The 15354-nt window shown below is 43.7% G+C and overlaps 1 protein-coding gene across 1 annotated transcript; it reads left to right on the forward strand.

Annotated features, from left to right (window-relative positions):
• Window positions 1–6: 6 nt before the first annotated feature.
• On the forward strand, window positions 7–14870 carry CLDN11 (claudin 11). The gene is made up of 3 exons (XM_077763626.1): window positions 7–280; window positions 4026–4190; window positions 13595–14870. The coding sequence occupies exons 1-3, from the start codon at window positions 55–57 to the stop codon at window positions 13825–13827; spliced, it is 624 nt and encodes a 207-aa protein (XP_077619752.1). The 5' UTR covers window positions 7–54; the 3' UTR covers window positions 13828–14870.
• Window positions 14871–15354: the final 484 nt, after the last annotated feature.

The following is a 15354-nucleotide window of genomic DNA, read 5'->3' on the forward strand; positions in this document are numbered from 1 at the left end:
CGGCGCACGCACAGCTGGTGAGGGCCGAGGCCCGGGGACGCCAAGGTGGCCACGATGGTGGCCACGTGCTTGCAGGTGGTGGGCTTCGTCACGAGCTTCGTGGGTTGGATCGGCATCATCGTCACCACGTCCACCAATGACTGGGTGGTGACCTGCGGCTACACCATCCCCACCTGCCGCAAGCTGGACGAACTGGGCTCCAAGGGGCTGTGGGCAGACTGCGTCATGGCCACGGGGCTGTACCACTGCAAGCCCCTGGTGGACATCCTCATCCTGCCGGGTAAGGATCCCGCCCCTCGAGAGGCTGCTCCGAGCCCTCCTCGTCGGGGCAGACCCGGGGTGGGCGCGTTAGATGGCGTTCACAGAAACGTTGCAAGGCCTTGAAGACCTTAGGGCACGTTTTTGATAGCTTCAGCCCCACCTTGTAGAGGCTTAGGCAGTCCTGAACTTAACCTCTCTCAGCCTCAGTTTTCTTATCTGCAATTTGGGAGGATAGTGGTAGCCGGGGGCCAAGTCACCCCGAGAAGTTAATAAACTGAGACGTAGACACATCATTGGAACTCTCTCCATGTTCACGACTGACGCTCACCCCACCTACCTCAGGCTCCCGCCGTCGGTGGTTCAGAAGTACTGTACTACCCNCCCCCCCCCCCCCCGCCGGGCCTTCTCCCTCAGGCGTTAGGTTCCACCCGGAGAGGCGAGGAGGAGAGAAACACTAGCATCCCCGCGACCCCAACAGGAGCAGGCCGAGTTATCCGTTCTTCCGTCTTCGTGGGTCTGGCGACGAGTGCCGGCCACGTTAGGGTCCTCCTAGCTCCGCCAGGTCGGTTCCCGTAGGTCCCGGGGGCGTGTGTTACTTCCCCCACCGCTGGCCCCGGAGTGGGGACGTCGGTCCGCCGGCCTGCGGTGATGCCCCTTCCTGCCTGTGCACTTCTCGGGTCCAGTAGGAAAGAGCTGTCGCCCCCAGGAGGGCCCGCTCACCCTTCGAGAAGGCGCGCAGCCCCGGGTCGCTCGCTCCCCTCCAGCTGCGTCTCGGATCCGGAGAGAAGGGAAGTATCTAGNCATTGAAAAATTCTGGACAACAGTTTCAAGTCAGATGTAAACCTCGAGCCAGTTGGGTGATTGGCGAGGTCGCAGGCTCCTCTTAAGGGTTTTGCACCTTATTTCTGCCCCGCCTGTGGGTTTAACCTTTAAAGGATTGCCTTCTGTCCCCTCTAGCCTTTGAGGACGGTGTGCATTTAAGGGCCTGTCTTAACCAGCGGAGTAACTTGGCCCCAAGACCCGTCTGGGAGCCTTTGGCTTTGTGCCGTCTCCTGGGTGAGCCTTGAGCTCCCTGGGGACTCTGCTCTACCCTTTAAATAGGCACCCCAAGGTGCCTCCTATTTCCCAGTCCTTGTAGTTGGAATCAATCCCCCCTTCCTCCTTGCTGCTCTGGTATTTGACTCTTATTCCCATCAGGGCACATTTTGACATTTTTGTTCATTGTTGAGTCAAGTTTTTCTACCACATTTTAAATTCTTCAAAGATAAAGATGGCGTCCTACTCTCTTTCCATCCCTTCCGGCATCAGGCATTGCTGGGGAACAGGGCTGGTGCACACAATGTACTTTCTTCTTCTCCATTTTGAACTTCCAGAATGATAGAGGTGGGGGGAGCCCAGATCTGCACTCACCTTCAGTTAATGGTGGCCTTGGTAGGCCTGGGTCAGACTCTGGGATCTAGTGCTCATAACCTGGATAATTTAGGACAATTCACTAGTGTCTATGAATCCCAAACGTCTTTCTTTAAAAAGTAAAATCAAACCAACCACCTATCTTTCAGAGTTGTTTAGGGGATTAATGAGATGAGAAATGTAAACCTCTTTTGATGTAGTATAGGCTTCATAAATTGTAGCTATAAGTTTTTCAAAAAGCCGGGCATAGTATTTGTAGGAATCTGATTGAAGCATAAAATCACTGTCTCCTTCCTTCCCCTGAAATTAAGTTTACTGAGCATTCAGGGCCAAGTGGTTTCTTTTCAGGGAACAGGTGATGTTACATCCTACAGATGGAGTACATTTTAGGGAGGGCCTCATCTTCCTGCTGTCCCCCTCCCTCATCCCTGGGTGGGGACAGGAACAGATCTCAGTGTCCATCTTTGGTTTTTTAGACATGGCCTTAGCCTCTAGCACATGGACAGCCTTGCACTATGAATTTCAGAACCTGGGTCGCTAGTTGATTGTCTCTGTTGTGTCCACCTTGGCTCTCCTACAAGCTGCAGGGGCACCGGACTTGCGTCCAAAGTCCTGCTTCAGAATCCCGTGGCTCCTCTGTGTGTGTGTGTGTGTGGGGGGGTGTCTTCAAGTCAGTAAAGTCAATAGATAGTTGATTGATTGTTTACCCTTAATTTTGAAGAAGCTGAGATGGGTAATGGCTGGAAGAGTACCCCTGTGGAGTCTGAATTCCGGCAAAGTAGATCTTGCTAAGTAAGAGATGGTGTTGCAGTTGTGTCTTGGTATGAGAGTCTTGGTGTGTGGAGGCAGAAATTGGGGATCATATTTGCTTTGCCTTTAACTCTACCCTGCCCCCCCACACTAGCACTAATTCCCTCTGAATAAAAAAGGGAGAGTAATAAGTATAACCCCCTCCTTTATTTTTGGAGGAGAGTGTTTTAATGAGAAACAATACATTTAGGTCTGCCATATTCTGCCAGTATCTTGTTAGATTTGTCTTACATAAATTTGCACATATTGTAATTTTTTTCTTAATGAAATTGTTACCTGGCATTTTATTTGACAGCATAAAGTTCAATTGCCTTTTCCTCCACTCTTACCATTCAACTTCTTTTATAAAAATTTTTAATGCTTGTTTTTATTTTTGAGAGACAGAGAAAGGGGGGGAGAGAGAGAGAGAGAAAATAAAAAAACATGAGTAGGGAGGGGCAGAGAGAGAGGGAGACCCAGAATCCAAAGCAGGCTCCAGGCTCTGAGCTGTCAGCACAGAGCCTGATGGGGGTTTCAAACTGCAAGATCATGGCCTGAGCCAAAGTCGGACGCTTAACTGACTGAGCCACCCAGGCACCCCTGTCATTCAACTTCTTATTCCTTAATTCATAATTGTATGTTTACATCATCTGCTGTGGGCACTGTGTTAACTCCATGATGACCAAAGGCAGGTGTCTGCCCTCTAGGAAATCTTCGGGCCAGAGAGATGCCTTTAAAGCGTATACCAGACCATTGTGGAAGCATGCCCAGGGACTGTGGTGAGACAGGAGATGGAGTCTGACCATCAATAGGGGGTCAGGATTTGTAAGCACAAAAGTCTCTTGGGAGATGTCAAGAGAGGAAGCCTAAGTCTTAGTTCAGTCTAGTAAGGGCCACACACTATGTACAATGTGAGTTAAAAGCACATGATTAGGACAAATCACCTAGTATACCTAGTATAAAATGATTGCCATAACATAGAGTAATAACACTGGTAATAACAGCTAATCTTTTTGGAATACTTAGTATGTGCTAGGCACCGTTCTAAGCACTGTATGAATTAACTAACTTAATCTTAGTTGAATTCTTTTAGAGAGACATAGATACTATTATTATATTTTTACTTTATAGTTGTAGAGAATGTCAAGACATAACAGTTCAGTAATTTGCCCAAGGTCACACAGGTAGAGTATATCAGAAGCAGGCTGGAGTCAACATAGACCTTCACAGAAGGCATCCTGGAAGATTTGAGTCATAATCTGAGTTTTTCATAAGGTGATTTAACAGTGTAGTTAGACTCTCGGCCTCTTCATCCTGAAAGATTAGACATGCGGTCTAACCCAGAGCTCTCCGTCCAGTATCGCCAGCCTCCAGCCTCCCTTTTTTGTCATGGAGTCACTTGAAAAGTTGAATGTGTGAAGTGATCTTAGATAACATATACCACATTCAAAGTCCTGGAATGGGGCCAGAGGAAGGCAGATGGTGCTGGGTTCAGGATCCCCGCCAGGGTTCAGGATCCAGGGAGACCCATGGTCTAACGCCTCTGTGTGCTCTCTTGCATCTAGGGTACGTGCAGGCTTGCCGAGCCCTGATGATTGCAGCTTCAGTCCTGGGTCTGCCGGCCATTCTCCTCCTGCTGACGGTTCTCCCCTGCATCCGAATGGGCCATGAGCCCGGCGTGGCCAAGTACAGGCGGGCCCAGCTGGCTGGCGTTATGCTCATTCTGCTAGGTAAGACAGCTTTCTACATAGCACCCCAACTTCAAATGAATCTGATGAATCTCAGCTCTTGATGCTGCTTCACTGAGTTCAAGAGCATGTAAAAGGAACCCAAGTGAGTCTACCCAGGCAAAGACCCCCGCAATGTGTATCCCTTTCTGTTGCATGAGTCGTTTATGCAGAGGGATGAGGAATGTCTGTGGGGGCCACTGGACATGAAAATAAATTTAAAAGCAAAAGGAAAAAAGGATTTTGAGGGTATACTGAAGAGAGAGACTGGGGGACCGAAGAGAGTAACACAGTGGAATCTCTTCTTTGGGAACACTTAACGCCCGGATCCTCTAGCAGGTCAACTGAGTCGGAATTACTGGGCATCAGACCAAGCAAAGATTTTTGGAAAGCTTCCAGGTGATTCTTATTTGTAACCACAATCAAGAACTTCAGTTAACCTATAAGGAAAGAGTAGAGAAGGAGGAGGGCAAGGGAGAAGCGGGATGTTGAGAGTGGTAGGTCATTAGTGATGATTCAGGCTTTTATTCAGTGAAGAATCAGGGGGCATCTGCTGAGTACCGGTCGGCACTGGGGACCCTGGGGAGAAAGGTCGTCTCTGCATGGAGTGCACTTGGATACTTCCAGAAAATGTGGCATGTGCTCATCTAAAGAAGGTGTCCAGGTTGTGCGCACACATAGGAAGGAAACTAAGCAAGACTGGGGGAGTTTCCCAGAGAAGAGGGTCCCAGTGATGAGAGTTGAAGAGAAGGTTAGATCACAGATTGCAGGGGTGGAGGTTGAGAGGGGGGACAGCCCAGGCCAAGGAAATGGCATGTGCTCCTTCAGTTTTCCTAGTTGTGCCTATACACAGAGGGCTTGAGTTAACAACCTAGGGAGGCTGCTTCTGGCTCTGCTCTCTTCAGTGACTTCATTCTCTCTGCTTTTCTCTTGAATGCCAATTCCCTCAGCACATTCTAAATCCTAATAAAGGGTGTGAATTTTAAGAACAACACCTCTTGGGGGCGCCTGGGTGGCTTAGTCGGTTAAGCGTCCGACTTTTGCTTAGGTCATGATCTCGCGGTTCGTGGGTTCGAGCCCCGCGTCGGGCTCTGTGCTGACTGCCAGCTCGGAGCCTGGAGCCTGTTTCAGTCTGTNTTGTTGCAGAGGGCAGTGATATATAGGTGAGCAGCAACTGGTCTGCATATGGGTTATATGCAAGTCAGGGTTTCCTCAGACAAGGAATTCCCATCCCCAAACTGGTATCAGACCGTGTGCTTAAAGGTAAGGGTCAGTGTTCTATGTGGGTCAGTGCCACTTAGTGATGGTCACACACAGTGATGTTGGTGAGGTAAGGGGGCTTGAGAGGTAGGGATGCCCTTTACCAAGATTGCAAAGGGATGGAGGTTTTCAGTGGCTTGTGAAGCCACAGAGAATTCAGAGGAGGGACCTGTTTGTGTGTGTGTGTGTGTGTGTGTGTGTGTGTGTGTGTGTATGGGGGTGGGGTGGAGAACAGGAGCAAAAAGACCAGAGGGCCCCTGTCCTTTCCAGAGAAGAATCTGGGCCCGGACATTTTGGTTCCAGCTACAAAGAATTTGTGTGTGAGTGCCACATGGAACCCACAGTCAGTATGCGACTCATCTAACTCACAAGGTCCTCTTTACGGTGCTTTTCGGAGGCCAGATCTTTACATTCGAATTCCCTTTCCAACAGTTAGAGTAAAGCTCCACAGGTAAATTGGTTTGCGGAATGCAGGTGGAAATCCTTCTCATCCTAGGCAGGTGCCATTGTTACTTTTCGCACATTCCTACAGCAGCCTCCCGGGGCTCTCTCTGTCTCTGAGGGTGCCACAGCCAAGAGGGGGGGCCTGTCATGGTACGTGTTCATTTTCAGAAATTCTGATTGGGGCGCCTGGGTGGCTCAGTCGGTTAAGCGTCCAACTTCAGCTCAGGTCATGATCTCGCGGTTCATGGGTTCGAGCCCCGCGTCGGGCTCTATGCTGACGGCCAGCTCAGAGCCTGGAGCCTGGTTCAGATTCTGTGTCTCCCTCTCTCTCTGACCATCCCCTGCTCACGCTGTCTCTCTCTCTCTTAGAAATAAATAAAAAAACATTTTAAAAAAAAAGAAATCCTGACCTTCTATCTGAGAGACACAGAATATCCACTAAGAGAATACACTAAAAACAAAGAAACAAAACCCAAACCTGTTGGAAAATAAAGATACAAAAGCAAGTACCTATAGACAAATTGGTATTTAGAACAACTCTAAAAACAACTGAATCGTCCAGTTGAATAACAAAGTTTATGAAAAAACCAAAGGCAACCAGTTGTTTGAAACTTCCTAGCTGAATTAAAGCTTTTCTGTATGCTTTGCAAGTGGGTTGGTTGGTGCATATGCACAGGGTCACAGATTGCAGCGTGCGGTGGGGCGGGGAGTGGTGTGGTCCCTCAGTCCCTGATTCCTGCCGGACTGAAAAGACTGACTGAAAAGACGGAGGGGCGTTCAGGATGGCTGCACCTTTCCAGCCACTTGCTATTAGGTTGTGGTGAGGATGCCTCCCTATGCCCTCTTGTATCTTTTCATTTCCAATGTCACCTGCCCCCCCTGGATGGCTCCTATCGGATTTCTTTCTCGGTGGGTGGCCATTTGCCTTCAGGTTGGATGTTGTTTTGACCCGAGCGAGCTAGCTCTGGAAATGCAGTGCTCATTGTCTCAGCTGTGGCACCGGCTGCTCTCCTCTGGGTCTTCTCTGGAGCCCGGTGCCTCGGGTGCCCTGTTGGCATGGGGGGGAGGAGCTAGAGTGAGTGAAGGCTCCCTTTGTGTGGCTCTGGATGGGCTTCGGACGCTCTCCCCCGGAGAAGCCAGTGCTGGGCTCCTGCTGGATCCTAGAGGTCACCAGTGGTGCTCTCACCGAAGTGTGGTCACTGCCCAAAGGGGACTAGGCATGGTATGGAAACTGTAAGCACTATTAATTAAAATCAGTTCTTCCCGACCCTGAACGTTTTTATTTTTCCGAAACCTTAAAAAAATCGTACGTCTGTTGATCTTCTCAACTGTCTTAAGTTTAACAGTGTGAGGATTTGGCCTCGCTCTAGGGGAAGGCATGGGAGCCTGAGGTAGCAGACTCCTCAGATCTAGGATGGATCGAGGCGAATCTAATCTGGGGCTTTTCAAGAGCCAAGGCAGGAGGTGCCTGTGCCCTGAGCTACTTTATCTCATCACTGGGAGTCGGACCAACGGTACTGAACCTCGGAGCTACCATTTTCCAGCTGTGTGAACTGGGGCCATGACTTAATGTCTCTGAGCTTTTCTGTGAAATGGGACAATAATGCTTTCATCTGAGATTGGTAAGAATAGTGAAAGGAGGTATGCAAATTATTTAGCCTGGTGTCTGACACATAATAAATGCTCAACAAATGCTTGTTATTATCACTGCCGTTGTTGGCTAGAGGAAATAGAGAGCTAAAGCACAGGGTATTTTGTTGATGCCTCCTTTCTGTGGGGTAATCTCCACACATGGCACTGGTCAAGAGGCGGTGAGCTGTTCCTGGAAACACTAGGTTGCATCCTCGTCTAATGGAGGCATTGCCATTGTTTACTTTGTAAAAACTGGACTGTAGGGATCAATAAATAGTGGGGTTTTTTTTGCTTATCTCATTGTAAGAAGCCATGTTAAGCTGCCCAACTGAAAATGCTCAAGCTTAGTTCTGATTTGGTCTCATTCTCAGCTCACTGTAACGTAGAAAGTACTTGATTTGAGTGTTCTTGGGGAGACGAGGTAGGGAGTGGACAGAAAGCAAGTGTACATTCCATCCCAAGTGAGACCCTCTCATCTTCTCTCCTTTTTAAAACTATGGCCCCAGGAATCCTAATTGTAATGGAAAAAAGTTGTTTTAACTTGAAACTTACAGGTTAATAATGGAATTGCTGTAAAATAAAAGGTATGTGCAAATGTGGGACAGGTTGAGTTTGCCATGCACACGGAATCAGTTGTAGGAAAGTCACCCTTGGGTGTGGAGTAAACAGTGATGCTCTTAATTCCAGGGCCTTAAGAGAACTGATGGAAAAAGTCTTCCTCTAAACTCATTAGCTTTCTACAAACAAGCGTGTAAAATTTTATATGGGTAATGGGAAGGCTGTGGTATCTTAAGTACTGTTGTGGCTTAAAATGACCTTATTGGTAAAATTGGAGGAGTTACCTGCTTTATTGAGGTCTCTCCTATCTCTAAATTCTGTGATTAAAATAATTAACAAATAACCATGAGACTGGCTTTCAAATAAAGGTTATGGAAAAAAAAGATAATGATGTGTGAAATAGATATAAAAGGAAAAAATGTTGAAAGCAGGCCAGGAAAATAATGTAGTCAAATATTCCATTGACTTGGTTGTTTTAAATATTAGATCTTCATAAAAGTCATTGTGTAAGAGGAGTGTGTCTTTTGGCAACTATGTTTTCTTAAGTCAAAATTTAGAGAATGACAAATGATAAAAAGAAAAACTAAAAACTTTCTAGATTCAAATTATAAGGAAACAACAAATAAATATGACTTCAACCAAAAGCTTGTTAGAAATCTCATTACTTGTTGCCTTGAGTTAACTGGCACAAAGCTAAAGTTTGTTGCTATTTAGATCATATGTTATAATAGCATCAATTGTAGAAGGCAGCATTCAGTGCGTTGTAAAATGTTTAAATGGAGGGAGATTTAAGAAACAGTTTTTATTGTGGAAAATTTCATACATGAAGGCAGAAAAAATAGTATAATGAACCCCTACAAGCCCAAGCTCATTTTCAATAATGAAAGTCATGGCCAATCTGCTTCATCTATGTACTTCTTTGAAGTAAATCTTAGATACAATGTCAAGGAAGAATTTTTCCAGTATTACTTATATCATTCAGAGTACATTATGTGATTTTAATGAAAATATTGCTTGGTGCTAGAAATGCTCTTAAAAGTACTGTCAGTTCTTAGTTCTGAACGTGACAAAGCCTGAAAACAGAGATGTTCATTGGAGGAAGGAAGAAATGAGCCTGGTGCCCTTCTGCCTTTCTGGGCCTCTTTGTCAGTCTTTCCCCCTCTCTCTCTAAATGGTTACCTTCAAAGTCAAGCACGCATGCACTAATTTTATTTAACTTCATCACATTTATTTAACTCCATATATTACCGTGTGTCATCTAATCCCTAGAGAAATTAAAAGCTCTGTTTACATTTCATTGCTCTAAAATTGCCTTTCTAACTATTTTCTGTGTTTGGCTACATCAAGATCATTGTTAACTTTTAATAAGACTGTATTCTGTCAACTAAAGAACACATTGTATTACATTATTTGAAACTTACCAAAGGGGGCAAACAATTTATTCTATAAAGAGCAGGGAATTCTACTGGTGAGAGGACCAAGTCCTGATGAATCTCCATCTACACAGTGAAACTTTCTTCTCCCCTGCTCTCCTCCTCTCCACTCCCCGACCCCATTCCTTTTAAAAAAATTTTTTTTTATTTTCGCTAAGTATGTCCACAGTTTTCACTTTCTGTTCCCTTCCAAATGACTAATTTCTGCCCCCACCTTGTTCAGTTCACTACTGCATCTTTTGAAGGTAGAAGAGGAGAAACAGATTAATTTGAGTGTTAAAATTCTTCTGTTAGAGACGTTAAAAATGCATTCTGATGACACCAAAAGAAAAGCAATGAAACTTCTCTTCATCTTACTTCAATTTTCTTTACCTTATGGGTAATTGTGACTTTTTCAGAAAAGCATTTTCTTTCTTTTCTCCAAATAATTAGGAGAACCATTATAAATGTGTGTGTGTGTGCGTGTGCAAGCGCGCGTGTGCGAGCGCGCGCGCACAAACAACTCCAGCAGGTCTGTCATTAAAATAACGCAAAATTGTTGCCAGTTTTATTAATATTTCACACATTTTGATTAAGTAATGATTTGACTTGCATTTTAACTTTACTGATTAAAACATTCTCCTTTCCCTTCAAACGATGCTGAAATTGAGTAAATTTTTTTTTAGTTTCTAAGCATTCTTCATTGTGAGTTCAGTTGAAGGTCACTGTTTGTATTGAACCTCTCATTTCCCCTCGTGTTGTGTGGTAGCCTGTCATCTTTCAGTGGTTTTGATGTGGTTCGTCTCTGAGAGCCACAGGAATTCTACCCAGAGTTCGTGTACCTACTAGGAAATAAAGACTTTGCTGGCACTCGTTTGCCTTGTTTTGTGTGGATTTTAAAGGAGGAAATCTTTAATGAGGTAAATCATGAGCTTGTAACTTTAAGTGTGTTAAAGTCACATTAAGGTTTTATGATTTTGGAAGTCAGTTTTGATGTGTTTGAAGTGGAAAGTAGACTTGAAATGAAACTGCCTCTCATCCATCCACCCACCCGTTCATTCACCCAGTCCTTAGAGGCTCATTATTTAAATGCTTAGACATATTCCTGATTTTTCCTTTTTCTGGTGAATTACACTGGAATAAAATCTAACAAAATCCCTAAAAACAGTAAAAATCAAGACTGATGGTTATTTTTGGAATATTGAGCTTGATTCTTTCCCCGTGTGAAGATACTCTTAGTATTTTGCTTAGGAAAGGGAGAAGAACTAAATGAAATTAGAGGCAGTTTCTTCTCTTATTCTATAAAATCTATACCAAATCTGCATTGGAGTTAGGTTTACATGAAGTGTGGGGAATACTTGTGAGTGAATGTGTGTGTGTGTGTGTGTGTGTGTGTGTGTGTGTGTTGTATGTAGAAATATGAATAATTGAAAAATATTATACCTAACTTGAACCATAAACTGTTTTGAAACCAGCTAATTGTTTATAGGAAAGATTAGTTGAATTGAACTAAATCAGTTGTTTGGGAATCAAATATTTTTTTTCCTGTGGAATATTCACCTTTTCCCTCCCCGCCTTTTCCCTCTAATCAAGCTTGGGTGTTTGGAAGCACTTGCTATGTTGCTGTTTTGCTCAAGCAGAATGGGTGCCCACTTTAGGGATCTAGGGGTGTGTAACTGGATTATAGCTCAATTATGTATTGATATGAAGAATCTAGAGCAATTCTCTCTGGGTGAAATGCTCTAGAAGAGTTTCTGTTTCTTGTCCTGACAGAGAAGAAGACTTCTCTCTTTCTCTGTGCCCTGCTGAGGACAATAGCCAAACTGTTCTCTGTGAGTTCTCTGTGAGTGGCACACTTGGAATGTGTGACTGGAGGAAGAGAGAAAAAGACTTTCCCCCTTTTAGCTCAGGTGTTTGAGGTCCTGAGCTGGAAAGGGAAGATACAATTAATACCAGTCTTCTTTTTAATTAAATTTTATTTTATTTTATTTTATTTTATTAAGCTTATCTATTTGTTTTGAAAGAGAGCATGAGTGAGGAAGGAGCAGAAAGAGTGGGAGACAGAGGATCCCAAGCAGGCTCGGTGCTTCAGTGCAGAGCCTGATGTGGGGCTCCATCTCTGTGAGGTCATGACCTTAGCCAAGATCAAGAGTTGGATGCTTAGCCACCCAAGCCACCCAGGAGCCCCAACTCTGGTCGTTTTGAGAACATTTTATTCACAGAAGGAAAATACATCTTCTCATGGTATCTCATACAAACATATTACAGAAGCTGGAATGACTGTTTTTTCTCTTCTAAGAAAAAAAATGAAGACATTAATATGTGGACAGATTTTAGCTTCTTAGATGATCTAGAAAAACTCATTAAATATGTGAATTGTACACAATTAATGGAGCAAATTTAGGCTATTAGAAGGCCAATTTGAGCAACTCAAAGCCCCCAAATTCAGTTTCTTCTTTCTGACTTCCACTTGGGATCTATACTTTTTTTATGATAGGAATCACATCTATTTATGTGTTTCTATACCCAGCTTGGGGGAATGAGCTTATGTTACAAGTTACACAAATGCAGTGAGATCGTTTAGAGGTCTTTCAAAATGGGTAAGGCTGCAATCTTTAGTTCAGTTTAGAACTAATGTATGAGGCTGTTAGAATTGAGTGAAAAGAAAAATTATATTTCTTCTATTTGGACATAGAGGTAAGTCAGAAAATCACTCAGTGTGAGTAGAAGTCAAAAATGCTTGCTGAGTTGAAAGCAAACAAGGATACTCTAGGCAGCAAATGTTGTGGTGCCCTGCTTTGAATTTATTGAAGGCTTTATGTTTTATGATTGGAAGCCTCATTGTTATTATTTTCTTGATCTGCCAACTTTAATGTGTCTTCCCAATTTAAATCTTCAACTAAAATTTCTGTCCTGCTTGTCATTGTGAGAAATCAGATGATACCAAAGGAGGTTATGGAGTCACTTTGTCTAGAGTCGTGCTTTTCAACACATGAGCTACTGGCCACATATGATTATTCAACTTTTAATTAATTGAAATTCAAAACTCCATTTTTTGATCCCACTAGCCTCATGAAAAATGTTTAAAAGACCCTGTAACTAGTGAGTGCCCTATTTGGTAGTGCTGGTGTAGAGATTTAAATTTTTTTTTTTAAGCGTTCTTATGGGCTCCTGCTTACCCTTGTTTAGCTACTTTGCTTAGGAGGAAAAGAACTAAATGATACAGAAGCTATTTCTTAGTTTATTCTTTCAAATCTACACCAAGTCTGAAAGTTAGGGTGGTTGGTGGAAGAGCATAAAATTCTACCATTGTGACCCATCACAACAAATACCTATACCATAAACTCCTTGGATGGGTAAATTCTTTTACCCTGAATGCTCTTTATTGCATGTTGAGATTTTGTGATTGTGACCAGCATAACACAAACTCAGGCTCTTAGCCAACACTCCACTGATGTCTACCAACGTTTATCACAGCAAGAGAATTCTCATAGCTTCTTCAGGTGTGTGTAATGTGAATTGACCAAATTGAAACAATAGAGTGGAAAAATGGAATGGGCACCATTTTGTTTCTCATTTCTGAATACCTCAGGCCATGTAGTCAGTCAGCTGGTATAAGCCGAGCACATACTGTGTGCCTCACAGTGAGTTAAACACTGACTTTACAGACATAAGTAGGACATGGCCACTGCCTTCAAGGAACCCAGAACTTGGAATGGGAAATAGATATGCAAAGAGAAAATTATAACACAATTAGGTAAGCGTAATAATAGAATTATAAGTATAGATATACAAAGTGAAGATACATAAGTAAATACAAACACGTATCTTTTGGCTTAAATGATTTTTTTCTGGGCTTTTACATTGGAACCCTTTTGTCTCTGCCACCAGTTGAAAAAATAAGGACCCAGCAGTTTGGCACAGCTTTTGATCAGTTGATTCTATAGATGCAAACTTTGAGGCTCAGATTGCCACGGGAGCAGGGCTGTGTGTCGGAGTCGATTGGAAGCCAGAGGAGCGTGCATGTGGAGCAAAGGGAAGCCTGTCGCTGTCAGGGGTGTGATGGGTGTGCCCAGTCATAGCCCTCTCGTATCTCTCCAGCTCTCTGTGCCATCGTCGCCACCATCTGGTTTCCTGTGTGCGCCCACCGCGAGACCACCATCGTGAGCTTCGGCTACTCCCTGTACGCAGGCTGGATCGGTGCCGTGCTGTGCCTCGTGGGTGGCTGTGTCATCGTCTGCTGCGCTGGAGATGCCCAGGCGTTTGGTGAAAACCGTTTCTACTACTCTTCGGGCTCCAGCTCCCCAACCCATGCCAAGAGTGCCCACGTATAAGAGGCCGCTAGCCTGCCCATGGAGGTGCTGCAGATACTGGGCCCACGGCCCTCGGTTTGCTTGCCACAGGTGGGGGAAGCCCACTCCGCTGCCAGGCTCCAAAGCCAAAGGTCCAGAAAAGCATCCTGTCTGGCATTTTTTTAGTCTAACACCCCGCTCCCCATTTATTGCCTTAAATCTTTTGCTCAGAAAATGCCCACACACTTTTCTCAAGGGTTTGCCCACTGTTAGCTCTTTTCTTGGGCATTACTTTGTTGTTCACCAGTATGTATACATATGTGTGTATATGTATATGTATTTTCCTCTCTCTCTTTAAATTTTAAATATCTTGCAAACATTGCTGAGGTGGGTGTGGCGAGAGAAATAAAAGACACTTTTCAAACTGTTACAGATGACAATGGGAGCTTCATAAAGATGCCTTTCTGTTCGCTCCCTCCTCTTCAGCTCCAAGGTCATTTAGTTATAAGCGATAGAAAAAAATAGAACGGGGGACATGGGGTGGGGAGGGAGGGATTGTGGAACTTTCCCTCCATGGGAAACTTTCCCTTTTGTAAGTCAAGGGCAAGGGGTGGGGATATTTTTTAGTTTGTGATTTTACATTTATCTGTACATACTTTTTCAAGTAAGTTTGATCGTTTTTATAACCATGGTTTTCCTGAAATTCTCAATTCATCAGTATGAAGGAAATGTACCGAATAGACTTTAATTATGTGATAAATAACAGTACAAGTGAATATAACTGTGACTGACATTCCACAAAACATTTTTGGTTTCCAGGTTTGGATGATGTAGTTTTTAATCCTACACTTTCGTGTGCTTCAAATTAACACATTTTTAAAGCCTTTCCTGCATTCTCTATTTTCATTTTGTTAGCCATCTTGAAGGGATATTGTTTAACATAAATTATGCTGTTGAATTTGGCTTTACGGGTGTAAACACTGATGGCATATCAGTATCTGAGACCCCAAACTCTCTAAACATTGATGGTGCATTTTGTTCTTTAAGTGAAATCTGTGCAATAAAATAACAGACTGTCTGCACAAGTGGCCTTTAATATTCTCTTGTTTTCAAAAATATTCAAAACATTTTCAAAAACGTCATTAATCTGTACTAGTAATTTATAGGGAACCTGGTCAGTGCCTCAAGAACAAGTTATTCTGCGCGGCCCTGAATAATGAAGATGTTCTGTTCTATTCACTGTATCATGGCGGTCATGTGTGGTCATAAAAATGCAGCCTGGATGTTCTGTAGGTTTCTTTGTGGAATGATGTTATAGCATCTTTCAGTCACATATAAATGGTCAGCAATCCGAAACCAGGTTCCAAGCATTACACAGTTAAACTCCTTTATCTACTTTGAACACTGAGTAAAGAAATTGGCTAGGTATAAAGGGAAGTGTAAAACAAACACAATATTGGATATTTCAGCAACAGTATCTAATATGCATTTTTTTCAAATTTGGAAATTTTGGACAAAGACGCATTGAGTTGATTTTTATTTGTTTTTCAGAAACTGTGTCGTTATGAA

The sequence above is a fragment of the Crocuta crocuta genome, unplaced genomic scaffold (genome assembly GCF_008692635.1).
Source record: "Crocuta crocuta isolate KB4526 unplaced genomic scaffold, BGI_CrCroc_1.0 scaffold433, whole genome shotgun sequence".
Taxonomy (NCBI): domain Eukaryota; kingdom Metazoa; phylum Chordata; class Mammalia; order Carnivora; family Hyaenidae; genus Crocuta; species Crocuta crocuta.

Coding starts and splice junctions, on each gene's coding strand:
- CLDN11 (XM_077763626.1), top strand. CDS start 55: ATGGTGGCCACGTGCTTGCAGGTGGTGGGCTTCGTCACGAGCTTCGTG. Junction 281..4,025: donor GGACATCCTCATCCTGCCGG/GTAAGGATCCCG, acceptor TCTTGCATCTAG/GGTACGTGCAGGCTTGCCGA. Junction 4,191..13,594: donor CGTTATGCTCATTCTGCTAG/GTAAGACAGCTT, acceptor GTATCTCTCCAG/CTCTCTGTGCCATCGTCGCC.